Below are 24,917 nucleotides of genomic sequence, written 5' to 3' on the forward strand. Positions count from 1 at the left end.
CGATTGGCTGTAGACCATTGTCAATCACTCTCGTGCCGTGTCTCCTGTCCAATACAGAATCTTTCCAGCTTGTCAAATTTACATAAATCTTCGATCACTAGCGCTCTGAAGTGCTTAGGGATGGGTACCGGTGTACGGTGCCATGATGGCACCGGTTCTGACATAAACGGTAGTAACCAGACCGAAAAGCAGCGCACATTTCGGTGCTTTATTTCGGTGCTTTTTTTTCCTGAGCTGTGATACACTTCTAGCCAATCATTTTAGTTTCCGAGAATAGTAGGCGGGCCCAGGTACGTACGTTCTGTTAGAGCAGAGCTACAGATTAAAAATGTCCAAGGCGAAGCGGTCAAAAGTCTGGCTGTACTTCACAGCAAAAGATGCAAACTCAGCAGCCTGCAACAAGTGCTTTAAGCTGATACTGTGATACTGTCAAAGGAGGCAACACCTCAAATCCGATGAAACACCTGGCGACGCATAGCGTTTTTTTTAAAAGCCCAGAAATGCGCCGTATTTGATAGCTTGCTGCGAGACCTCACACCGAGCGCATCTACTGCGGGTGGGTTGCCTGTTATGCAACATCCCCCAAAAACACGAAGAGGAGAGTCCTGGCCCCTAGCCCTGCCACTGTAGCAGAAATGATGAGGATGATGATGCAGCAGCAGCCGTTCTTTTCTGCGTGAGTAGCTTCATGTTGTTCGAGTGTAATTTACGTTGAGTAGGCTAACCACGTTATTACATTAATGCATGTAAGGTGAACTAGCAAATATCATCATAGCTACATGCAGCTGTCTTCTTGTTTGATGGCAGATACTCGCTTCACCCTGGCCAAAAAGGCTAAAATGACCAAAGAAAAAGTGGAAAACAGTTAAATATGAGAGGTTTTGGACAAAGTTTGTGTTTTTTCCATTGTTTAAGCACTGCTTCCAGCCAAGAGTGATACCATATATGCCCCATAGCTGCAGAAAAGGCTAACATTGTTATCTTTTTACAAAAAACCAGCTGAACATGAGAGGTTTTTGGACCAATTTTGTGTTCTCCATTCTTTAAGCACCGGTTTGAGCACCGTTTGAGCACCGGCACCGTTTCAAAAGTACCGATTTGGCACCGGTATCGGATAAAACCTAAACGATACCCATCCCTAGAAGTGCTGTACTGTATGTTTGTAAGTTTTCTCCCCAACAAACACAACAATGTTGACAAAACATTTTGGACCGTCAGGTAAGACACAGGTAAGGTGTCTTTGGTTTCATTCTATAATACTGAACTTATTTTTCTACGAAGGTTTGAACTTTGAGAGCATTTAAACAAGAGAGAAAAGTGTGAAAATGTTCATGCCTGTCTGACAAAGTGTATAAAGTGTGTAGTGAGGGGTTTTACAGCCTTGAAACATCTATAATAATTGTAAAAAATAAAGTTGGCTACTTCGCGGATTTCACCTATCGCGGGTTATTTTTGGAACATAACTCCCGTGATAAACGATCGGGGACTGCTGTATTCTTGACTACGCTGCGTGATTATTTGCACCCATTGGCCGTTTAGGGAATCATAAAGTCACATCAAATTATGTATTATAAATATTAGCTTTGGTTAACGATAGAAAACTGCCCTACATATAGCTTATGGTAGAATGCATGTTAAAGAAAACAGTGGTTGGAGAACGCAGCACTAATATTATTGCGAATGTGAACTTGTGATCTTGTTACCTGTGAAATGGCTGCTGTGAGGACATGGACCAGTTGTTTCTACAAAGTGTGTTTTGTTCGTCAATATGACGAAAATAACACCAATAAGCTGGACCTGATTTCGAATAAAACAATTTACATTAGTTACCTACTTTTGTGTATCATCACCCCTCTTTAACCCACAAATTTAAATCTCTATTCATGAGCAGACCTGTGGTGTTCAAGAGTCAACTCTGCAACGTTATCAGATGCAAGTTCTAACTTGTGAATGATGCAGTGAATGATGTTCAGGTCAGGCCTAATCCTCTCTCACAGGAGTGTGGCTCCTCACAGCAGCTATAGACCATCAACTGCAAAAGCAACATTGTACACAGAGTTTTTCACAGACCGCTGCATAGCAAGGCTTTCTAACTGTGGGATATTAAAGACAGACAGAAACCCTGCTGTATAACTGCATTTCAACAAGATCAAAAAGGAAGCTGCAGGTTTTACCTTTGTAGAGAATTCTGATGTAGATGATCAGGTACGTATCTGACACTTATTAAGGTTATTTCTATGATTTGTTTCTTTGAGTCTGCTTTTAAATCTGAAACTCAATCCTTTTAATTTATCTTTATATAGTCAGTGGTAGTTTTTATTCCAAAACAGTGATAGTATAATGGTGGCATAACCAGTTGAAATGGAACATGAACAGTGGTGGGACTAGGGACTAAAAGGGGTGAGGACCTCCCCAAAAACCAATGACTGTCATAAGTTATCAATTATTTTGCAACTGATCGCCTCTGTCAGTGCGCCCCAGGGTGGCTGTGGCTACACTGTAGCTTGCCATCACCGGTGTGTGAATGTGTGTGTGAATGGGTGGATGATTGTGTATAGTGTAAAGCGCTTTGGGGTCCTTAGGACCAAGTAAAGTGCTATACAAATACAGACCATTTACCATTTGGTCACAGACTGACTCTGACTGATTGCAGTTGATTGATTAGATGGCAGTTATTTGCAAACCTTTGACAATCTGCAATCCGTCGAACCCGGACCGCCATTGTTTGCCTCCCACAGGTTGACCTGTGCAATCATCTTCCATTTAAAAGTGCCTCAGAGAGTTTAATCTATGGGTGACCAGTTGGTTGCCACAACAATAAGTCACCAATAGGTCAAAAAGATTCAGTGTAATCATTATTCAACGACAGATTTTTCCAAGTTCCAAGGTATTGCTGTCCTATGTTTACTCTTATGTGACTGAAGATTTAATTGTATGGATTTTTTTAATAACTTGAAAAAAAAATTTCACAGAAAATAGTTGCTATCCCCAATTGCCAAATATGGATGACTCCTTGGACCTATTTTCTTTTGAGGATGAGGACAGAGAAGTATCGCTCTTGCCTACCCTTGGAAGTACCAGCCTTCTACGGGCAGAAAGGATTGTCAGACTGCTCATACATGAATCCCCTTGTGCTCTGTTCAGTCTTCTCATGTGAGTCATTGTGATTCTTTATGCTGGTTGAAAGCCTGTTGTGCATATTTAAGACCATTTTCATCTCTTTTGATGGTGAATTACATGGTTTGAGGTGCAGATTGCCTTAATTTCCCTTGTGCCCAAATCCTTGTTGAACTTCAAACCGCACTTTGTTTACCAGGCCCTCTGGGTGCTGAGATCAAGAATCTTTTTCATCATTTTGAGGCAATGATAGTGAGGCAAAATAAGGATGTGTTGAGTCATTTTGGTGAAGTTTTAAAAACAATTAAATTCACATAATTTCAGGTTTAATTAGATGGTGCCAAATTACAGCAGAATTCACTCAAAAAGCATGTTATGCTGTAAGGTAAAGACCCTACAGTATTCTGGAGAAAACCCCAACAATCAAGCGACATGACCCCACCACCACGCATGAGCCTCATCTGTGGGAAGGAAAAACAGGAAGAAACTTTTGACAGAACCAGGTTCATGGAGGGGCAGCCATCTGTCACAACTGGTTGAATGTGTAGAAGAGAAAAGAAAGCGAGCATAGCACAAGGTGCAGGTCAAAACACAGACCAAAGGGGAGGGAAGACCAAAAGTTAATGACACACGCTCCTGTGGTATATAAACACATGGGAAGAGGTGAGTGCTCAGTGCATCTCATTAAGTCTGAGCCTAGTGCATAACCAAGGAATGGTTTAGGGACACCTGATCCAGTGCTAACAACGTTGCTCAAACAATCAAATGAACATGTCTAAAAAGACATCAGATCTCAATGGAGGAGAAAAATTCATGCTCGATATCTGTACTGATGGAGTGATGATGATGGACTGAGTAATGTGTTAGGAGTGAAATCATTTGATTGCAGATTAAAATGATCAACCAACAGGAGGGTTGAATTCAAAGATACCCTGAAAATTGAAGTGAAAAGAAATGATGCGGCAGGTTTCTTCAATTGCTGAAATTTCACTGCACCAACTCAGAATGGTACTCAGTAGTTTGTATGGCCCCCACGTGCTTGAATGGATGCATGACCACTTTGGGTCACGCTCACAATGAGATTGTGGATGGTGTTTGGGGTATTCTGAGATCGCTGGATTTAGGTCAGGCAAGCATGGGGGCCAGTCACTCGTATCAATTCCTTCATCCTCCAGGGCATCGGTGTATACCACGAGGAAGCCAGGACCCACTGCACCAGTGTAGGTTCTGACAGCTGTCAGATCCTACACTCTCATCTGCTGACCTTCCAGTCTGGTATTATGGAAAGTGCCAGTCGGTCTCCATAGTGCCAGGCAGTGAGTAGAGGGCCCACTAAAGGACATGGACCCTCACACACCCCTCAAGTCTGTTTCTGATTGTTTGATCAGAGATATTCATACAAGTTTCCTGCTGGAGGTAATTTTTCTTGCTTACGCAGTGCTCATCTTCTTCCTCTGTACAAAGGAGCAGATAGCGGTCCTGCTGATGGGTTATGGACGTTCTACGGGCCTGTCCAGCTCTCCTAGAGTAATTTTCAGTTTCCTGGAATCTCCTCCATGTTGTTGAGAGTGTGCTGGGAGACACAGTAAACCTTCTGGTAATGGCAAATATTGATCCTAGAGAAGTCAGACGACCTGTTTAACCTCTTTAGGGTCAGGGTATTGTCTCATGCTACCAGTAGTGACAATGACCCTAGCCAAATGCAAAACTAGAGAAAATAAAAACAACTGAACAAATGAGGTAGGAAAAATGTCAGTGGCCTACACTTTTAAAACCATTCTTGTTTTGGATGGGTTGTCTCATTGTTACATTAACATTAATATTAATTTCATTAACACCAAAGCAGTCAAAACTGACCATCCACCACCTCTACTACTTAACTGATCAGATCTATCTTTAACTTAATACTATACTCTGATTAAATATGGTTCCTTTCATTTTTTTGAGCACTAAGTTTAAATAATAAGGGACATTTTTAATTTATTTAACACCTGTGAACAAGTTTTTGCATGTTGTACAAAAATGTTCACCCATCATAACCGTTATTTTTTAAAGTTTATAAAGATTCCTACTCATAGTTCATTTGCATATTTTTTGTATCCCATCATCAAAGCTCTCAGCGCCATTAAATGCAAACCTGTAACATGTGACAGCAGTGTGTGTCCTAAATTGGAATACTGCTTTTACTGTTTACTGATTTGACTGTTTGGTGATGTTGCTATAGGTAGGGATGTAGATCGACCAGTAAATCGACAACTTTGCCTTTTCACACTCTATGATACTATAACAGACTGGCACCAATGACTTTCCCATCTAGACTCCAACTCCACTATTCCCCTGTATACTCATGACATCAACAATCTGGGACAAAGCAACCCGTAGTGTGTAGTCTACCCTTTTTTATACTCAGAATCCATGGGCTCCATCATGAAGGTGATAATTCTCACCTCTCCTGCTTTGGCTCCACTATGAGCTGGACTTCACGAGTCGGTGATGCCAGAATGACCATATCATTCATGCAAAGTCACCAAACTGGAAAACCTGGGTCTGACACAAATTAGCCAGTTGGAATGACCACGTGTATCTGCAGCCCATTTTTATTCATTAATATTTGTTTCCTTGTATTTCTACATTTGATGTAGAAAGTACTTCACAATGAGGACACATTATGCATCCTATGTGCTCATACAATCGGCGTCAAATGGTGGACACAACATGCACACCTGTCATTACACACACACACACGGTCATGGAATTATGAATGTGACTGCAGATGCATTTATTTACTCTATCAGATTGCAATTTAGCTCAGATTAAAGATAATAGGTTAAAGTGTGTAATTTTCTGAGCCTCTGACTGGTGACTACACCTTATCGACTGGCCTGGCATTTAGCATGGTGAATGAGGGTAAGCACGCTAATGTGTGAACACATATGCAACAGAGCTGCCAGTTTGATGGGGATAACAATCTATCTTTGTGTACGGCCTGATTACTGTTTTTGTTACTAGTCTAGTCTCAATTGGCCCTTCCTGTGTGTGAGCGTGTAGCGGGTAATGACACGGATGTGAGTGTCATCCTGTAAAATCTCATGACTGCAGCAATCTGCAACAGGCAGTTGCACTGCATAATTTACCATGCAATCACTTCTCATGGGCAGTCTTAATCTGGATGTAATAGCTGCTCATCACAGCTCTATTAACCCCTTTTTCCATATAGCTTTTTGGTGAGGGTGATGTCTAAACATTCTCACACACATCATGCAGAAGCAATGTCACCCAGGTCGAGATAAGACCCCACAGACAGACATTATGAACTCCAGGGCCATTTCACACACTCACTCCCCCAGAGCAGGGGATTGCATAACACCTGATAATTTATTTTCTATTGTTTGTGCAGAGTGCTTTGGAGAGGTCGCTTGCCTTTTTTAACTGATGCGCATGCATCCGGTTATACCCGCTCGATTTTGATAGCAATTCTTTAACATTCATTTCCATCCAAAAAGCAAATGCACACTGTCAAAAAGATTTCTGTCTCTTTAGAGCCTCCTAAGTGTTCTTTTATAGCAGCCACTTGTCATTTCACCTCTGTTGCCAGCATGCATTTGCTGAAGTTTCATGAATACTTCATGGCTGCTAGTTGAAAACAGTTTATCATCTAGCTAGAGTGTCTGTGTACATTGACTCGCAGTGAAGAGAGGCTGTACTGTGATAAATGGAGTTCCAACCTTTGAGGTCAGAAGGTAACCGCTATAAATGTGAGAGCCTGTCTGAATGTCCATCTCTGTGAAAAATCAGCCTGCCTGGAGCCCAACTCCGATCAGATAAGTGGGAAACAGCAAACAGAAAGCGGTGGGGGTTACACTCGCATTAGCCTAAATTGTTTTCTACTACAAAACAGAGTTCATATTATCATCCTGCTGTTTATGGGCCCTCCGCACCATTCCATGTATATATTCTGGAATAGAGCAGGCGTCAGTGGCACCAGACATAACACAGATTAAGTTGGAAAAAGCCTGAATAGCATCAAATGGAAGATCTGTTTGGTAGTAACCCACTGCACTCATGGTGTCACACCTCTAAGAGAAGAACTATTAAGCTGTCACATTCCATTAAACATGCGCAGGATAAAAAAAGACTTGTCAGGCATTTGTGACAAACTGAAGTTAATATTTAGAGTGTAAGACAACACCAAGAACAGACAATATAGAGTACACGGCTGTAATGGGAGTTGGCCTAATACTCTGCAGACAAAAACTCCTTAGCTGAAGTATTACTCTACCCTACTGACGTATCCACTTGCTAATACATGTTATGGATAATGTGCATGTGCCAGCACTTGTCTTTTGACTTCTGTCCAATATGATCATTAACCTCTGCCTGTGGATCATTTTGCACGTCCCCCATGGACCTATTACAATAATCGTAATAGAGCTGTTTCATTTAAAGATTGTGCCGCATTCCTTTCAATAAAAGTTGTTTAGTAAGCACATTAAACATCTGTCCTCTACTCTGACCTGCATCCTGTTTCTCTTTCATTGGATAAAAGCATTTTATCTGCTACTGCTTTATTTAAAGCTACAGCAAGTACTTTTGGGTGGTGGGTATTTAATAGAAAAAATACACTGTTGTGCTTTAATTAAATGTTATCCATATAGTGCAGAATTATAACAGCAGTAACCTCAAGGCACTTTATATTATAAGGTATAATATATTTTATTTATTGTTGTAAATAAATGTGCGCCTTATCAGTTACTTTTAATTTAAAGATCATAAAGAGCTCTTTATTTGTACGTGGATATTTTTATTATTTCTTTCTGATTATGTTTTTCTATGCTTCCTCCATTGTTCTCTCTTCTTCCTCTTTTCCACCTCCTCACCTCAGCAACAGATGGTTATAAGCTAAAATTTTGCCAGCTAATGTTAGGCTCTAGTCTAATAATCACACTTCCCCTCTGATAAACAGTTTTATAACATTCTCACATCTTATGAAAGTTTATTAGCTAAGAGTAAAAGTCCAACAATGTTCAAAGACAGTTTCGCCAATGCCCGCTAACGGAGGCTAACAGCAGCTATCGCCTGACAACGCTTACTAAGACAAAAGTTCAGGATATCCTCAACAACTTTCATCAGTATCACTATCATCAGACAAAAGAGAGGTTCACTAAGTCGTTGATTCATATCAGACTCTTTTCACAAAGTTTTACTGTCTTCCCTACAGAAAATAGGCGAGGATAACCAGTATACTGACATCTAAGATAAACGGCTAACTAACAGCAAGCACTCACTACAGATGAATGGCAGCTAGTCCTTTTTTGTCCTGCAGTGGTCACCATAGCTAGTATTACACAGGCTAAATGGTGGGGGTAAATTCAGCTGACTGCAATTTATTGACACCTAGTGGTAAAATTTTATACACTGTAATTTTACAATTGCTCTTCTAGGTAAAAAGGGGGAACTACGCGTCTTTGACCTGACATGCAGTTGTATTAACATGTAGTCCATATTCAGCATGTAGCAGTGACAGAAAGCCAACAACACTGTTTAATTTATATCAGCTTCTCTGCAGCAGTCTGAGGCAAATTGCTGCAGTGGTAGTTGACGCTGACTTTGTAACCATTCAGTTAAAATAACAAACACAATCTAACAAATTGCCATTGCTGTATATCTTTTATTTACTGCATGTTTTTTTGTGTGTCTGTGAGGCTGTCATGCGAGTGTGTCTCAAGTCCTGTTATTGCATATCAGTTTGTTGCACACGCCCCTGTCACATGGAAATAGAGGGCACAGGGGTTACAGAGTGAAAGCGAGAAGGAGAGAGAGCAGAATGCATTTCCTGCATACCTCTCTGCTGTCCGTTCTCTGCGTCTTCTCCCTCCTACTTTCAGGCTTCTCAGCGAGAGTACCTCACTGATAGCTCTGTTTCCCTCCCTCCCTTTCTCCCTGCTTTTGCTCAGCCCTCTCTACCTCTGACACTCACACTCTCTCTATAACGCTCTCTCTCTCAGTCAAACAGAGGATTCTCCATAGCCAGCTGTAGCTGAACGTGATTCTCACTTCTGTGATTGTTTCACTGATGCTTTCTTCCCCCCCTTTCTCTCTCTCTCTCTCTCTCTCTCTCTTCCGATTCTGCCGATGCTGACATCCTGTACGTGGATGCTGCTAAGGTGCACAAAGAGTGAAGGGAATAGGAGAGAACTTTTAAGGCTGCTATCAGTGCACTTTCTCTTGAATCAAGACACGTTAGATTGGTTGATTTGCTGTCGAGAGACGAGTCAACAGTGGAAGGGTTTTTGTTGTAGTCGATGACTCATTTAGGTCATTTTCCTCCTTCAGGACTCCTGGATATACATTTCTTTTCCTTTGCTCCACCTGTGGGTTTCCTTTCTACACTCTGTGGGGACTTTTATGGAGTGTGAAATTTGTCCAGCAAGTGTGAAGTTTGACAGAGCATGGCCAGTGGAACCACAGCTGAGTGTTGAACCTCTTCTGTCCAGTAAGGCAGCCCAGGTAAGTCAGCCAGTTCACTTTATTTCCCAAATAGATTTGTAATTGTGCATTTACATGCATGTAGTAGGAACTGCTGTTCTTTTCTGAGCTTGCCAGGAAATTCTATTACTGAAGGCTAAAATGTAATATAAGTCCAGCCTGACTTTATCTCTGCCCCTGGTGCTTTTTGGTACTACTTAAGTCACAACGGAGAAATTACATCTTAGTGATTTCTGTCTGAATTTTGACAGGTGAGCATTAATCTTGACAAGAAGATGTCTATGACTCAGTAAAGACATCAGTGCAACAACTGGATCAACTCTGATACATTTAGCTTTAGTCTTACTTCTGAGAAATGACTTGGATCATTTTTCAGTTGTGCAATGTTCATGAGACTCTTTTTCTTAAGTTGTGCGGTAATCAAATGGGAATAAGCAAAATTTTCTTTAGAAACTAAGATTCATGGTTCCAGCCTAGACCTAAATGTGTAACCAACTGACCAAGTTAGAAATTCACAGTATGTTTACTTTAAGTTCAGCACATAAGTCATAATTCTGATTCATAACACGGAGTCATAGCTTATTCAAAGAATAACATACAAGACCATAGGCTACATATTTGTTAGTGCATGATAAAAAAAAACGAACTTCTTCCCATTTAAAAACTTGCAGAGAATTATGACACATTTTTGTCACCAGAGTTTAAGATTGTGCTAATGTTAATCAGACAGATAACACTCAATAACAAGAGCGCTAATTTCCATCAAAGATTATTTCAGTGTCAGATTTTCTGCATCATTTGAGTCACAGTGTGCAGACTGAATCTAAACATTAGTACTACAGTTTCAAAACTTAGGATAACGCCTCACTTCTTGACCAACTTGGTCTTACTAAAACACTGCTTTGGTAATTTTTATTAATCAGATTAAACTTTAGTCAGACAGAAATTTAACCTTTTGTTTAGTAGTTTTGACACTTTTTGGTCTCCACCTCTGTAAATATGCAATGAGTCAGAGACTCAGAGTGAGAGATGGTTTAGATCTCTACCTATTGGCGTGTTTTTTCAAAATGGAGATGATAGCTTGCAGAAAATATGCCAGTATAGTCTTTTTAACACTTTAGCAATCTGTTTATAAATCCCCAAAAGATCCACTTCATTAAAATAGCTTCCATGCATTGGCTATATTGGAGAGCTAATATATCATTTCCCTGTTCCCATACATTTCTCTTGCATCCAGACATGACAACAGTGTCCATGGAGCCTGTGGGAGTCCTGGTGGAAAGGGGCGGCAATGCAACTGACCCTCCTCTGAACTCACTTGAAGATACAGCCGCCACCTTTACCATTGGAACCATCCTCTCCATCATGTGTCTCATTGGAGTCTCCGGGAACATCTACACCCTGGTGGTGATGTGCCACTCCATGAGGTCTGCAGCCTCCATGTACATCTACATCATAAACTTAGCTTTAGCAGATCTGCTGTATCTTCTCACCATCCCCTTCGTAGTCTGCACACACTTCCTGAAGGGATGGTACTTTGGAGATGCAGGGTGTCGGATTCTGATAAGCATGGACTTCCTGACTATGCACGCAAGCATCTTTACTCTGACAATCATGAGTACAGAACGCTACTTTGCAGTGCTCAAGCCACTCGACACAGTGAAACGATCGAAAAGTTATCGGAAAGCTATTGCCCTACTTGTCTGGGTAGCTTCTCTAATCCTCACCCTACCGATGATCGTGAGAATTCAACTGATGGCAGTGGGCACCAAGCCTATGTGTCAGTCCACTTTGTCACCGCTCTCCTACAAGATTTACATCTCCTTCCTGTTTTGCACTAGCATTGTCGCTCCAGGACTGATTATTGGCTATCTTTACATCCAGCTTGCACGCACTTATTGGATTTCACAGACAGAGACATTCAAGCAGACCAAAAAATTACCAAATCAAAAGGTAAGTTAAGCACAAATTAATGTGTTTAATGTGACTATTTTGCTTTATCATTGCACTTACTGTCTTACCACTTATCAAATCCTTTTGTGTGGGTTGAATATTTAAATGCCACTACTCAGCTATCTATGCCAATTCTATTCAAACCCACATTTCTTCCTGGAAACAAAAGGGCAATACAGTGTTTCCCACAGATTTAAAGCCCTTGTCACACAGGTTTAGAGACTGGTTGGTGACTGCCTGGTAACCACCGGTTGTTAGAGAAAAGTCAATGTCATGACTGACTGGTTGCCAAGTGGTTGCAAGAGGTTGCTTGGTGAGACTGATAACAATGAGATAAAAACCTTCCTGTCATCTGCTAGTGACTCCATTACTATTAAAGATCCTGTATTAGTATGTTACATAACTAAGAATATGTAATTATAATTACACAACTTTAGTTTAAGAACAAAAACCACAGAGAAATGGCGCGTGCGACTACTACACTATTTGTATCAAATGATTATTATTAGATAAACTCTTTATTAGTCTACAGATAATTATAATGTTCTAGATTTATCTGCTCATTATTTTTTCAGCCAAGCACATCCTCATATATAAAAGCTGGAATGAAAAAATAAATCTTACTCTTAGGCCAAGTTATGTACAATACTCTGAAACAACTATATCAATAAGAGAGCATCACATAATATCTTAAAAATTCTTCAGTTATTTTCACACAGACTCTCCAACTCGATCTCAGTTCTCCTTTTTTGGTGAGCTGCCTCAACTTCGACCTCGTCTCTTGCATCTTTCCCAGTTTTCAGCTCAGCAGGAGATGAACACATCCATCAACACCAACCTAATGAATATGTTTGAAGTTAGACACAGTGATGCTGTACAAACTTCCATAGATATTCCACTAATAAACAAGAAGTACTTTATGCAGTGTTTGTCTGATGCACATTCCATTTTGTTTCATAGCAGGGCTGAAGATGGTTTTATTCTCTCCCGACACGCTTAAATGTAACCCATCACTTGCATTTAAGGGTGAGAATCTTGAAGCGCAAGGGAAAATATAGACTACCCTACCTTTAAAATTGCTACTATTTGATATCCTAACAATTCTCTCCTTCCCTACCAGGGCTGTGCTTCACTGTGAATCTCTTGCTGTTATCATGCTGCACCAAGAAATGAGAGAAAATTACGTCAGTATTCCCCACAGGGAAATAGTTTGCAATAGTTGCTAAAGTCACACAAGAGTACAAGAAACACAACACAACCAAAGTCTATAGGAAGTTACTGAAAGGATTAATGAGTTAACATTGGCTTCCATACAATACCTTAGACGAGTTACTGTGTAGGGACACTATTAAAGATCTGGGGCCAACCAGATTTACTGGTCACTGATATTACAGTGCACGAATAATTTGAGTCGCCAAAACAACTTATGCATGCATTTTCCCTTTCTGTAATACGTTTTTTGTTTAAGTATGCTAAATAGGTGAAAATCATAATCTGACTTATGTTAACATAATCCTAACCATACCTATAACCAGAAATTGGTTGGTAGCTTATTTACCCTCTGACGACTAACTCATCATTAATAATGACCTTTAACCCAATCAAAATATGTAATTTTTATTAAATTGTCCTCCAAAGTCTTATCACTTAGGGAACAAATCATTCTGATAACTGATACAACTCAAAAACTATTTACACTCTATCCACAAAAGCTGGTTTTGCCTTTCTCCAAAATATAGGGGTTTTGTAGGGTTTGGGTTAAGTCATTTCACTTGGCTAAAGTGATATGACTGAAATGTCTTTTTTCTTAGTGCGGTAGACCTTCTACAAAATAGCCATGATATAGTGACATTTACCGGAAGTCTTTTGACCTAGCAGCACCACATAAGGCATCACATTAAAGAAGCAGATGTTCGGTTATGAACAGTACTAATAGTTTACTATGGTCTTGCTACTATTTTACAGCAAATCAAAGTTAGTGTAATATATGTTGCTATAGCACGTTATTGTGATGTTTGACAAGTTGGTGTGGAAGACTTTAAGTCTGCACATTGTATTGCCCATTATGTTTGCTATCCATCCATCCATCCATCCATCCACCCACCCATATATATATATATATATATATATATATATATATATATATATATATATATATATATATATATATATATATATATATATATGGTTAGCACTGTTGCCGCACAGCAAGAAGGTCCTGAGTTCAATTCCACCATCAGGCCGGGGTCTTTCTGTGTGGAGTTTGCATGTTCTCCCCGTGTTTGCGTGGGTTCTCTCCGGGTACTCCGGCTTCCTCCCACCGTCCAAAGACATGCAGCTTGTGGGGATAGGTTAATTGATTAATCCAAATTGTCACTAGGAGTGAATGTGAGTGTGAATGGTTGTCTGTCCCTATATGTTAGCCCTGCGACAGACTGGCGACCTGTCCAGGGTGTACCCCGCCTTTCGCCCCATGACAGCTGGGATAGGCTCCAGCGCCCCCCGCGACCCTGAAAAGGATAAGCGGAAGCGAATGGATGGATGGATATATATATATATATATATATATATATATATATATATATATATGAACTGGACGGTCAGAATTACGCCACGAGATCTCTAGGTGGAGTGAAACTCAGCCGTCTGCTCCTTGCTATCTAAAATATAACCGGATGCTGGCGTAGATTCTCGACCGTCTCACATTTCTGTTTAATCAGTTTTCTGTTTGACGTTTATTCAGTTGTGTGAAAACCCCGGACGAATCCTCTTGAGGGATTAATAAAGTTTTATTTAATCTAATCTAATCTAATCTAATCTAATCTAATAACTTTAATCTCAGCCAAACCGATTTACTCACGAACAAATAAAACACTGAAAAAAGCCAAACAATAACATTTTTAAGTTATCTAAATAACTTATCATGTTTAACCTGAGTAGTGAAAGACGGGGGTTTGCTGTTCTCGCCGGCTCAAATATTTGAAGTGTACACAGCTACATTCTCGCCTGACAATATGTTAAAAGTTTATTTTGCGACCCAGAAAGAGAAATAAGAGTAATATTAAAACTAAGTAGCTGCCGCCATTGTTGGAAACTGGAATTGGCTGGGCCGCGCTTTGAATTCTGGGATATGGTTTTTCAATTTTGTTGTCCGGGTGAAAAATCGGGAGAAATTCGGGAGAATGGTGGCTCCGGGAGATTTTTGGGAGGGGCACTGAAATTCGGGATTCGGGAGGGTTGGCATGTATGCATTAACATTAGCTTGGCATTTTACATCCCAATATCAAGTGAAATCTGAGTCTCTCTGATGGCACCTCTTTGTGCTCTTATGTCCTTGAAGGTGCTCTACTTGATCTTTACAATTGTGCTCCTCTTCTGGGCATGCTTCCTGCCCTTCTGGATCTGGCAACTGCTGGGTCAATTTCACCCCTCGTTGCCTCTCTCCACCAAAGCCAAACGTAACATCAACTACCTGACCACATGCCTGACGTACTCCAACAGCTGCATCAACCCGTTCCTCTACACATTGCTCACCAAGAACTACAAGGAGTATCTGAGGAAGAACAAGCGCTTGTGGACAACTGGCAATTACTTCAACAGGAGGAGTCGTTTTCAACGTTCACCGCGTAGATCGCCATCTGCCAGCAGTCAGCAGTGCACTGAGAGCTTCATGCTCACGCACACGGCATCACTACGAGCTCATAACAGCAGTTTGTGAGGTAGGAGCAGCTTTTTCTCTAACATTCCTAAAATTTTAACTGATAAGAGAACAAGACAAGACGTGCTATAAAATTTGCTAAGTACAGCTTTGTGCTTTGGTCATTTCTGGCAATTAGGCATCAGCAAAATGAGAGTCATTGCATGCTTTAGAGTTGGTGGCTTTGTTGGGGTTTTCTATAACAGGAAAGACTGAGTTATGTGATTGCAGATAGCGCTGAACACGTCTATTCATGTTCTCAGAATTCCTACTTGCTGGTATGCACAACATCAAAACTGTGGCGCTTTTTTGATAACTGTTGCTTGATTCATCTATATTAGCACTGCCATCATTTTGGACTACAAACACCAATGGGAAGAGCACAATTGTACAGACAACACAGCTGAGAAAAGGAGCTTTCTAAGTAGAATAAAGCAAATCAATATTAAGCAATCGTTTTCCCAAAACGCTGACAGGTAATTGTTCACAATCATCTCAGTCATTATTGTTGGCTCACAGTCGGCGTGGGAAGGAAACTATTTATCAGTAGTACTGAGATTGTGGGTGTGTGGGTGTTGTCACAAAACTTTTCATAGGGACTGAAATGTACCAATAAACAATCTAAGAGCCAAATCAAAATTGCCAAACCAAACATCTTAAAAAAGTCGTCAACTAAATGGACCTGACAGGCGTCATGTCTGACTCACAGATATCATTAACATAACTGCTTTGTTTTACTGTTGTCGCAATGTGTGTATTGGACATTTTACTCTTCACTGATTGCATTGACAGAGCTCTGTATGCTGATGTGACATGCAGACTAGTATTCTTATTTCTTAGGCACGGAGATAACATCTTATACGGAAAAGTTAGAAAGCTGGTAAAACATCAGAAATCATGAATAATGAATTCTTAGTAAGTCCTAAGTTGTTATAGTTATTTGAAATCTACATGGACTAACAGGTTACAACTCACTCACACTAATATTTTGTCAGAAGCTGTGGTGAAAGATTCATATGCTCTTTCATAACATTTATCATGACTGTGCCTACGATGTCCAGTGCATTTAAATGTGATGTAAAGGGGCATGATCAGGTATCTGTATGTCATGAAATGGAAGAGAGGTCTGTTTCACTATAGCCTCACTGTGGGCTTTGACAAATGTCAATAATTTGATATAAAAGGCTGATGGAGTATTGTCGTCAACCTGCCGGGCAGGTGGTGCGATGACCCAAGCTTGTCCATGACGAAGGAGTTTCATTGATACCATTGGGCAGGGATGGCCAACTCCAGGCCTCCAGAGCCGGTGTCCTGCAGGATTTAAATGTGTCCTTGATCCATCAGAGCTGATTTAAATGGCTAAATTACCCCCTCAACATTTCTTGAAGTTCTCCAGATGCCTGGTAATGAACTAATCATTCGATTCTGGTGTGTTGACCCAGGGTGTTATCTAAAGCCTGCAGGACACCGGCTCTTGAGGCCTGGAGTTGGCCACCCCTGCCATAGGCATATCTACTAAAAATATCTGACAAATTTGAATCTCAGTGACCTTGACCTCAAGTTCAAGGGCAGAGGTAGATGGTATTTCTGAAATAGCGCTGTTGCTTTTTTTTTTTTTTTTTTGATGGCCAGAGGGGCTGATGGCACGATATGGCAGCCTCGCTTCTGTCAGTCTGCCCCAGGGCAACTGTGGCTACAACTGTGGTTTGCCTGCACCAGTGTGTGAATGTGAGAGTGAATGAATAGTGGAATTGTAAAGCGCTTTGAGGGTCTCGAAAAGTGCTATATAAATGCAATCTATTAGTATTATTATAAATAAAATTGTTAGCAAAAGTCTACATAAGTCATAAATCGTGGAGTCACCCCTGATGATATAAAGTACCCTAACAGTAACTCTGGAGTACTTGAATATCCTATTTTTGACTTCTGAAAATTTTGGTTACAACTATTCATTACAGAGGAAGCTGGAGAAATGGCGACAGTGCAGCAGAGGGAAACAGAGGATGAACTCAGGGGAAGGGGGGCGCGAGGATTAGAAAAGGTGGAGGTGCCAGGACACACAAAGACCAGCTTGGCAATAAGAGCTTTGGAAGGATTGCTATGGGTGTAGCCAGCTGATGTACAATGCAAAACTTGCTGTTCTTTTACAGATTATGTTCTATAGAAATAACTGATTGCATTGCAGTTATAATGCAGATCATATCTAAGTCCAAACTGACACGACAGGATATCACAGCTGAGCAGCTCAGCTCAGCTTTTATCTTCATACATTTACTAATGAAACGAATCTCATTTATGTTTCACAATAACATCCCGATTCTTTCTTTCCACAAAATAACAAATAGCAGGAAAATCCAATATTTACGAGCAGCTAATATATTGGTAGGGCTTTACTTTTGATTACTTGGTGGTTTGTCAATGAGAGTAGCAGTGTGTCATATACTACCACTGTTGGATAACAATGTGCTGAGTGACGCCCACCACATATATGCATGCACATATTATTCTTCTCTAATGCCCTAACCACTACCATCAAAGTAAGGCTTTCATGTGTATACAGTTGTGGTTTACAGCCACTCATGGGCATGAATGTCATAGTAATTTGAGGGTTTTAAAGTTTTCTTTGAACTGTTCTTCTTCCAGGGTGTAATGATTGTACAGCAATCATCTTTAAGGATGTAAAAAAACAAGATTTGGGTGTACAAGTTTCCATTTATTTTGGATTTATGCTGGAACACCTAATGTAAATGACACGCATGGTAGTCTGGGCTGACTAGTGGTTAAAAGGAAATCATCTTATACTGTCTTATGGTCAATTGAAACTCTACTCATGATAAGAATATTTAGTCAGAATACTTGACAAACATGATTTGAAACAGAAATAGGTTTACATTGCTAAAAGTATAACAAAACAAAACAAAAACAGTACAATTGTCCATGCGTTGCCCTATACTACTGTAGGACCAAAAAATACAGAAAAATATGGGTATGCTGTATTGTACACACAAGCCTACAGTAAACACGCATGCTAGTAAATACTAGCTAAGATGCTAAGTTAGAATTTAGCACTAGCTAATGCTAAACTGGCAGATAATTAAAGTTCTCATTTTCTAAACAGTCTATAACATATAATCGTCTGTGTGTTGCCGTATACTACTATAGGGTACCAGTCAGAGAAAATATAGATATATTATTGATTTTACACTTGATAACCATTGTTTTGCTAACAAAAACAAAAGCCTAGACAAATACACAAGCTAACATAAACCTAACTAAGCTAGGTTAGCATTAAGCATTACTGGCTAATTCTAACCTGGCACATGCTTAAAGTTTTTTCTTTTCTAAACAGTCTATTACTTGTGTTATATACAGAAAATACATGTGTGTCTTAAGGTGGCTGCTAAGCGCTGGCCCTCTCAGAGGCAATCACAACATCCCCTGACACTTTTTAATTTAATTCAGCAAAATATATTAAATTGCTGTTTTAAGTATGAACTTTTAATTATAATGCCATTTGAACAGCTTACATTCCCTGAAGAAACACAGGGGGGTTTAAAAGCTATCATAAACTTTGCCAAGGGGGGAAAAAGGCACTTGGACCCCTATCACCAAGTGGATTGACTTTATATCATGTTATTGTAGATTGGAATTAAATGTGGATGTGCCAGGATTCTTTGACTGTCAAACAGCAATATACTTTGCGCAACTCTCACAAAGAAAAAAAAATGTTTCAGGATAGATACGTAGCTGTCAAAGAAAAAAATATTTAATTTATCTCAATCATTCAACTATTGCATAGTGGCATCTTCCCCTCCCTACACCCAAAGGCTGCTTCACACTCCTGACTAATGAAAAGTGCTGCATGTTTCCAGCTGAAGGCTGGCCCAGTGAGACTTAAACACCTTCTGAGAGACAAATTTGTAACAAATGAGCTCATTGCGTCTGTTAATTTTTTTTTTAAACTTGTAACTTTACTTTTTATTAGTGTCCACATACGTCTTTGGTTGGCCAAAGCAACTTTTTGTAAAATGGACCTAAATGTGAAGGTAATGGATAATTTTTTCCCTCCATTAAAGGTTGTACATGGTGACAGCTGCCTGGCAGGCTGTGTCAAAGTGCTCTAACTCCTAATGCGTCCTCGTAGAAGCATGTTTATTGCAGCTTAGGCCAGAAATAGGTGGAAACTGGGATTTTTATGCACTTAGTGTGGAAAATGTATCCCGTAGGGTTTTGTTGTTAAACAGGGCAATGGTTTAACAGTCAGTGCATGACCATATGGAACCTCGTCCTTGACAAACTGAATTCTTCTATATTTGTACTGTAAAAGATGAATGGCTATAAAGAAAAAGAAACGGTAGTCTCTTCTTTTTTATATACATATATACAACAACATTATACATTCACATATTTTGTGTGTACATCATATGATTTTGAACAGCAGCTTTGTGTAGCATGCTCTAAAAATACAGTAAAATGTCATTATTGCAGTGGCAGGTCTAAATGCTTGCCCTTTTCCTTCCAGATAAGCAGAGGAAATTAGTCAGCAAGGGATGTGGGAATATGCATGAATGATTTTGCAGTAATGATTGTCGGTGCTTGAACATAAAAAGTGAATAATTCATACACAAAAACAGACAATTGCCTCCAATAAATTATTCATTACTTTTAAAGCACTGTCTTTCAGTGATTTTATATGTTCATTTTGGTCCCAGGAAAAGTCTTCTGATGCCTGTGAGTTATTTAGGGGGAAAAAATAAGGCAAAGGAAAACAAATAAAGCAAAGGGAAAAGAGAGACTCCTGGATTAAAGTTGCAATTGTCGATAAAATCTCATTCAGGGCTCCTACCACTCTGTAAATGGAAATTCAGGTCTGCGTGAGAGCCTGCCACTTTGATCTCATCTGAAACATTGCATCATTATGTAATAAAGTTTCATGAGTATGCTTTTATGCTTTCTGTGGCAATTATCTTCAGTTAGAGACGTCATTTAATATATCTCAACACATTTTTGCTGGATTATTGTGAAGCTTTAATAGTTCACTGACAATGGCGAATCATATTATATTGTAAGTAAGCTCAGATCAGATTCTGTAGTTAATTATTCAAATATCTGTCTTTGCACAAAATGTTGAGTCTCAGAACAACACAGCTAATACATATTTTATTCTCCCAAAGTTTTTGCCCTGTGGTTTCAGGCACTTTCAGCTTTAAATATTGTGCACCAAACTATTTAACTACCATTAGTTTATGTGCAACTTTTGCACATTACAATAAAATAATCATTTTTGAGAACTCTTCTTAACGTCAGAGTCCAATTTACTTTAACGTGCGCACTTATTGAAAAAGTACGATTTAGCGTTTTCTCTTATATTTGCCATAGTCAGAACTGTCAATTTCACTCATTCACAAATTAAAAATCAGTGTAGAACACCAGATGTTCTTTCTTATTCAACTGTGTCATGTTAGTCGTAGCTAACGTAGCTTTAAGCTACATGCCTAAAACAAATTTGTAGTAGCTTCTGGGAAGTGCCTTAAACCTGAGTTCTACCTCAACATCTCGAGCTGGCAATAGCTGTGGTTGCAAAAACACTTCTGGTCATTAGAAGTCCATCCATCCATTTTTCTTCCGCTTGTCCGGAGCCGGGTCACGGGGGCAGCAGTCCCAAGCAGAGAAGCCCACACCTCCCTCTCCCCAGCCACCTCCTCCAGCTTGTCCCAGGCCAGCCGAGAGATATAATCTTTCTAGCATGTCCTGGGTCTGCCCAGGTGCCTCATCTCGGTAGGACAATCCAAGAACACCTCACTCAGGAGGCGTCAAGTCATTAGAAGTCTACGAAAAAAACCTTTCTGCTTTGATCTATGTAAATATTTTACTATTACAGGATCAGTTCCTCATTTCAGGTCATGCTGAATAAGAAATTGTGGCTAATGACTTGTGACAGACAAGTCACTGGCATTGCTAGTTGGTGTTATTGTCAGACTCGCCTTCTCTGCATCCATTTGTTTTGTAAACCAAAATAGCAGCGAAAACGCTAGAGACATGAAGAACTACACAAACCACCAATGACGTCGCGATAGTCACGTCCATCTTTGATGCTGTTTAAGGACGGAAGCAGGCACGAGGAGTCGGCTAAACAAATCCTGAAAGCTAGTTTTGTTCTAAGTTGGAATTCATTTAGAAACATGTCTTCAACCTCAGTGATGCGTAATGAGTGAACATTCTGATTCCATTGTACTTGATGCAACTTTTTTCATATGGGCATTAGAACTATTTACCGTAATTGTCGGGCTATAAGCCGCTACTTTTTGCACAAGCTTTGAACCCTGCGGCTTTTAGTCAGGTGCGGCTTTTCTATGGATTGTCCATGATTTTTGTCATATCGTAAGACGATTTGTTTTGTTTGTTCCGCTGTTGTACGGCACTACGTTGCCTGGCGGAAGGATCGGGGTTCAAGAGTGGTATGTTAGTCACATGTCCGTCCGCCAGGCAACGTAGTGCCGTACGAAGTAGCCCGAAAAACAAACTTCAAAGTAGCACTACGCGTTCAGCTGGAGGCGTGGATGATGAGCGGCGATAAACTTGCGAAAAGCAAGTTATGCCCAACTCCACTGGTGGATTCTGACAGCGTGGAAAAGTGTGAAAACATCCACGATCACCAACGGATTTTGAAGGGCTGGACTGCTGCATGATGGAGAGGAGGACACCGCCACGGCCCTTCTGAGGGTGTTCAACTCTGACACTGACAACGAGGATTTCTTTGGTTTTGAAAGTGACAACGAAGGAGAGAAGCGGAGAGTGGATGACGAAGCCATCCTGAGCCTGTTTGTATCCGACACTGGAGGAGAGGACTTTGGTGGTTTTAGTGCGCAGGAAGAAGAGAAAGATGGTGGTGAATGACTGACTTTTCTTCTTGTTAAAGCTGTGTCACTGCACCTGAGCCTAAAAGGTAGTCCGAATCTATTTTTCTGGTGTGCTATAGGTTACTGTTATGTACTACATGTGCAAATATGTACCCATAACTTGTTTTTCAAAATATTAATAAAAGTGATGTGTCTCCAAACAGCCATCTCTTTCCTGACAATTCCCTTTGTGCATATTCTCTTACATATGATAAGTCAACATTGAAACACCTGCGGCTTTTAGTCAGGTGCGGCTAATGTATGTACAAAACAGGATTTTCCCCTGATTTTAGCTTGTGCGGCTAATATTCAGGTGCGCTTTGTAGTCCGGGAAATACGGTAGACATCTTTAAACTGACACGTTCTCTGGCTTATAAACTAGAGTACTGGTTATTTGGTTTAATGCTAACAAACTAAACTAAAAATATGGTGAACATTATTTTGGAAAGAGCTGCTATTTTCTCATTTTAGTGATACACATGATACCTGAGTTATGAATCTAAACAGAAGACTTTCTTTCTCATGTATCTTTGCTAACCATATGATTACCACAGCTTTGTAAGGGCCAAAGTCCAACTTGTATGACCAGTTTCAAAGTTGTTTATGCATATATGTTTGGTTGCTATGCTTGTTATTTCAATAAATGATCAAAGCTATAAAATATGTCTAGTAGGTCTTACATGTTCACAGCCTCTATAGCCTATACAGCCATGCACACATTTTTTCCAGATGAACTGGAAGATCAAACAGGAGGATCCTTGACTGCTAGAGCGCTGCATAATCATTCCCTGTCAGACCAGACATGTTCCAACTTTAATTATAATTACTTTAATCCCATGTCCAAAGCCGGGCACATCAACACCACTTAAAAGATATCCCCATCTCTCACAGGCTGCAGCAGACAATGTTATAGAGTTATTGATAGGCCACTCATTAACTCGGTTATCATCTTATAGCCCCTTTCCCATAACGCTTTAATTTCAGCTGCCAAATGAAAATGCATTTGGACTTGGTCATGGCTTGGTTGAATCAAGCAGAGGTCACTCCAGAAATGCAGATGCTAATTCTCTTCCTTCCTTTCATGACACTAAAAGGTTTATTGATCGCCCAGTCATTTATCTGAAAGCTGATTACATTGACTTGGCTCAACCTGGGAATTGGAAATGGGAATTGCTATTCTTTGGTCGCAGGTGATAGGAAACTTTGAGTGTAATAGCTAAAGACTGTGTTGTCAAAGAAAGTCTCTGGTGTGATCAATAAGCACCCTGACTCTCCCGCTTCTGTTGTTCAACAAGATTATACAGTATAGAGACGTGGATTGATTGAGTGCCTCCCTTATCTTACCAGGGTTCATGTTAATGGTCCAGCGCTCTTTTAGAAAGGTCATAAGCTGATGAAACATTGGCTCCACAGATGATTCGGGTCACACTCACAGAATTTTCAGCACCTAAAGAGCTCATGTTATATTTATTTTTTCTGTCCCAGATTCCAGTCAGACACTTTGAATGGACTGGGAATTACACGAGTTTAGCAAAGTAAGTGCACAGGAATTGATAAGAAACTTAGCAGTTTTGCTGAGGGTTGTCTTCTCATATGGTTTACTCAGTATATGTGTGATTTTTACACATTCAGTTTCCAATGAAAACATTTCAGCCCATTTCAGATCCTGCAAAAGGAGTTAGTCTAAATGGGCACAGTAAAAAAAAGAAGAGAGAACCTGTTTATTAGGCCTCAAACTTGATTATTTACAGTGATGGAAATTTTTATTTCTTGCAACATTGATAATAAGACAATTACAAGATTTATGGCCAGATTTACTGAGCAGGGTGTTTTTTTAAGGCTTCAGTCAGAAAAGCCATAGCTGTGAGTAAAAGGTCCTGCGATGATGATTCTCTCTAAATTCACGAACAGAGAGCTGTAGTCATTTCCTTTTCAAAATGACCATCATAGACCTAATTAGGGTTGTAAATGAGCTGACGTATGAGTAATCTACAAATGACACAGTTACAGCTTGTTACTTGCAATGTGTGAAACATAATATAGGTTTTACGATGTTTGTGAGTGTCTCTCAGGAAACTGCATGGCAGTACTGACCAAGAAGAGAAAGCAAAAGGAAGGTTCTCTGTGGGAGAGTTTGAAGTTTTTGTGGACAAAATGTAATCAATTTAATTTAACCAAATCAACCTTTGACATACTCAAAAAAATGAATTTTGTTGACAATAAAGTCTGTGCTCATTCTCCATTTATGGTTGGTGGCCTGTTGTTTTCTTTTTTTCCTTTTCTTTTTTCTTTTAGTAACCAGCAGTTTGTTGGAAACACTGTTTGCTGCCTTTGGTATTTAAATGCAGAAATCTGTGGGAAATCTTATACTGTTCAGCTGAAGCTTTGATATATTTCATATAAGTTAACTCATTTGGTAAATTGATTGATTCTTATACACCGCTTTTCTACTCTCCTGGAGCACTCAAAGCACTTCATGCAACATGAACTTTCTTCTATGCTTTTAAGTGCTTACTAACTAACATTCACCACCATTCTTTCTCCAATAGATGCATTAGAGAGCAACTTAAGGTTTATATCTTGCCCAAGGGTATTTGCAGAATAGCCAGGGATTAACCCACCAACCTTCTGATCAGTAGATGACCTGCTCTACCTCCTGAGCTACAGCCAGGAGACTCTTTGGCTGCAAGCTGCCCCCACTTGTGACCTGGAAGTCCAATACAATGGCAAAATCCACATTATTTGCAAAAAGCAGAGAGGTGCAA

General features: G+C 40.0%; 1 protein-coding gene across 1 annotated transcript in view; it reads left to right on the plus strand.

The window, feature by feature from the left end:
- The window catches only part of uts2r (urotensin 2 receptor), a 94,963-nt gene that overhangs the window by 20,604 nt on the left and 49,442 nt on the right, over window positions 1–24,917 (plus strand). Inside the window, exons 2-4 of the mRNA XM_004557539.5 lie at window positions 9,451–9,624; window positions 10,841–11,556; window positions 14,897–15,275. Coding sequence (XP_004557596.1) covers window positions 10,843–11,556; window positions 14,897–15,274 — 1,092 coding nt within the window. The 5' untranslated portion in view covers window positions 9,451–9,624; window positions 10,841–10,842 and the 3' untranslated portion in view covers window position 15,275. The remainder of the gene's footprint in view (window positions 1–9,450; window positions 9,625–10,840; window positions 11,557–14,896; window positions 15,276–24,917) is intronic.

Source organism: Maylandia zebra, linkage group LG8 (assembly GCF_041146795.1).
Source record: "Maylandia zebra isolate NMK-2024a linkage group LG8, Mzebra_GT3a, whole genome shotgun sequence".
Lineage (NCBI taxonomy): Eukaryota > Metazoa > Chordata > Actinopteri > Cichliformes > Cichlidae > Maylandia > Maylandia zebra.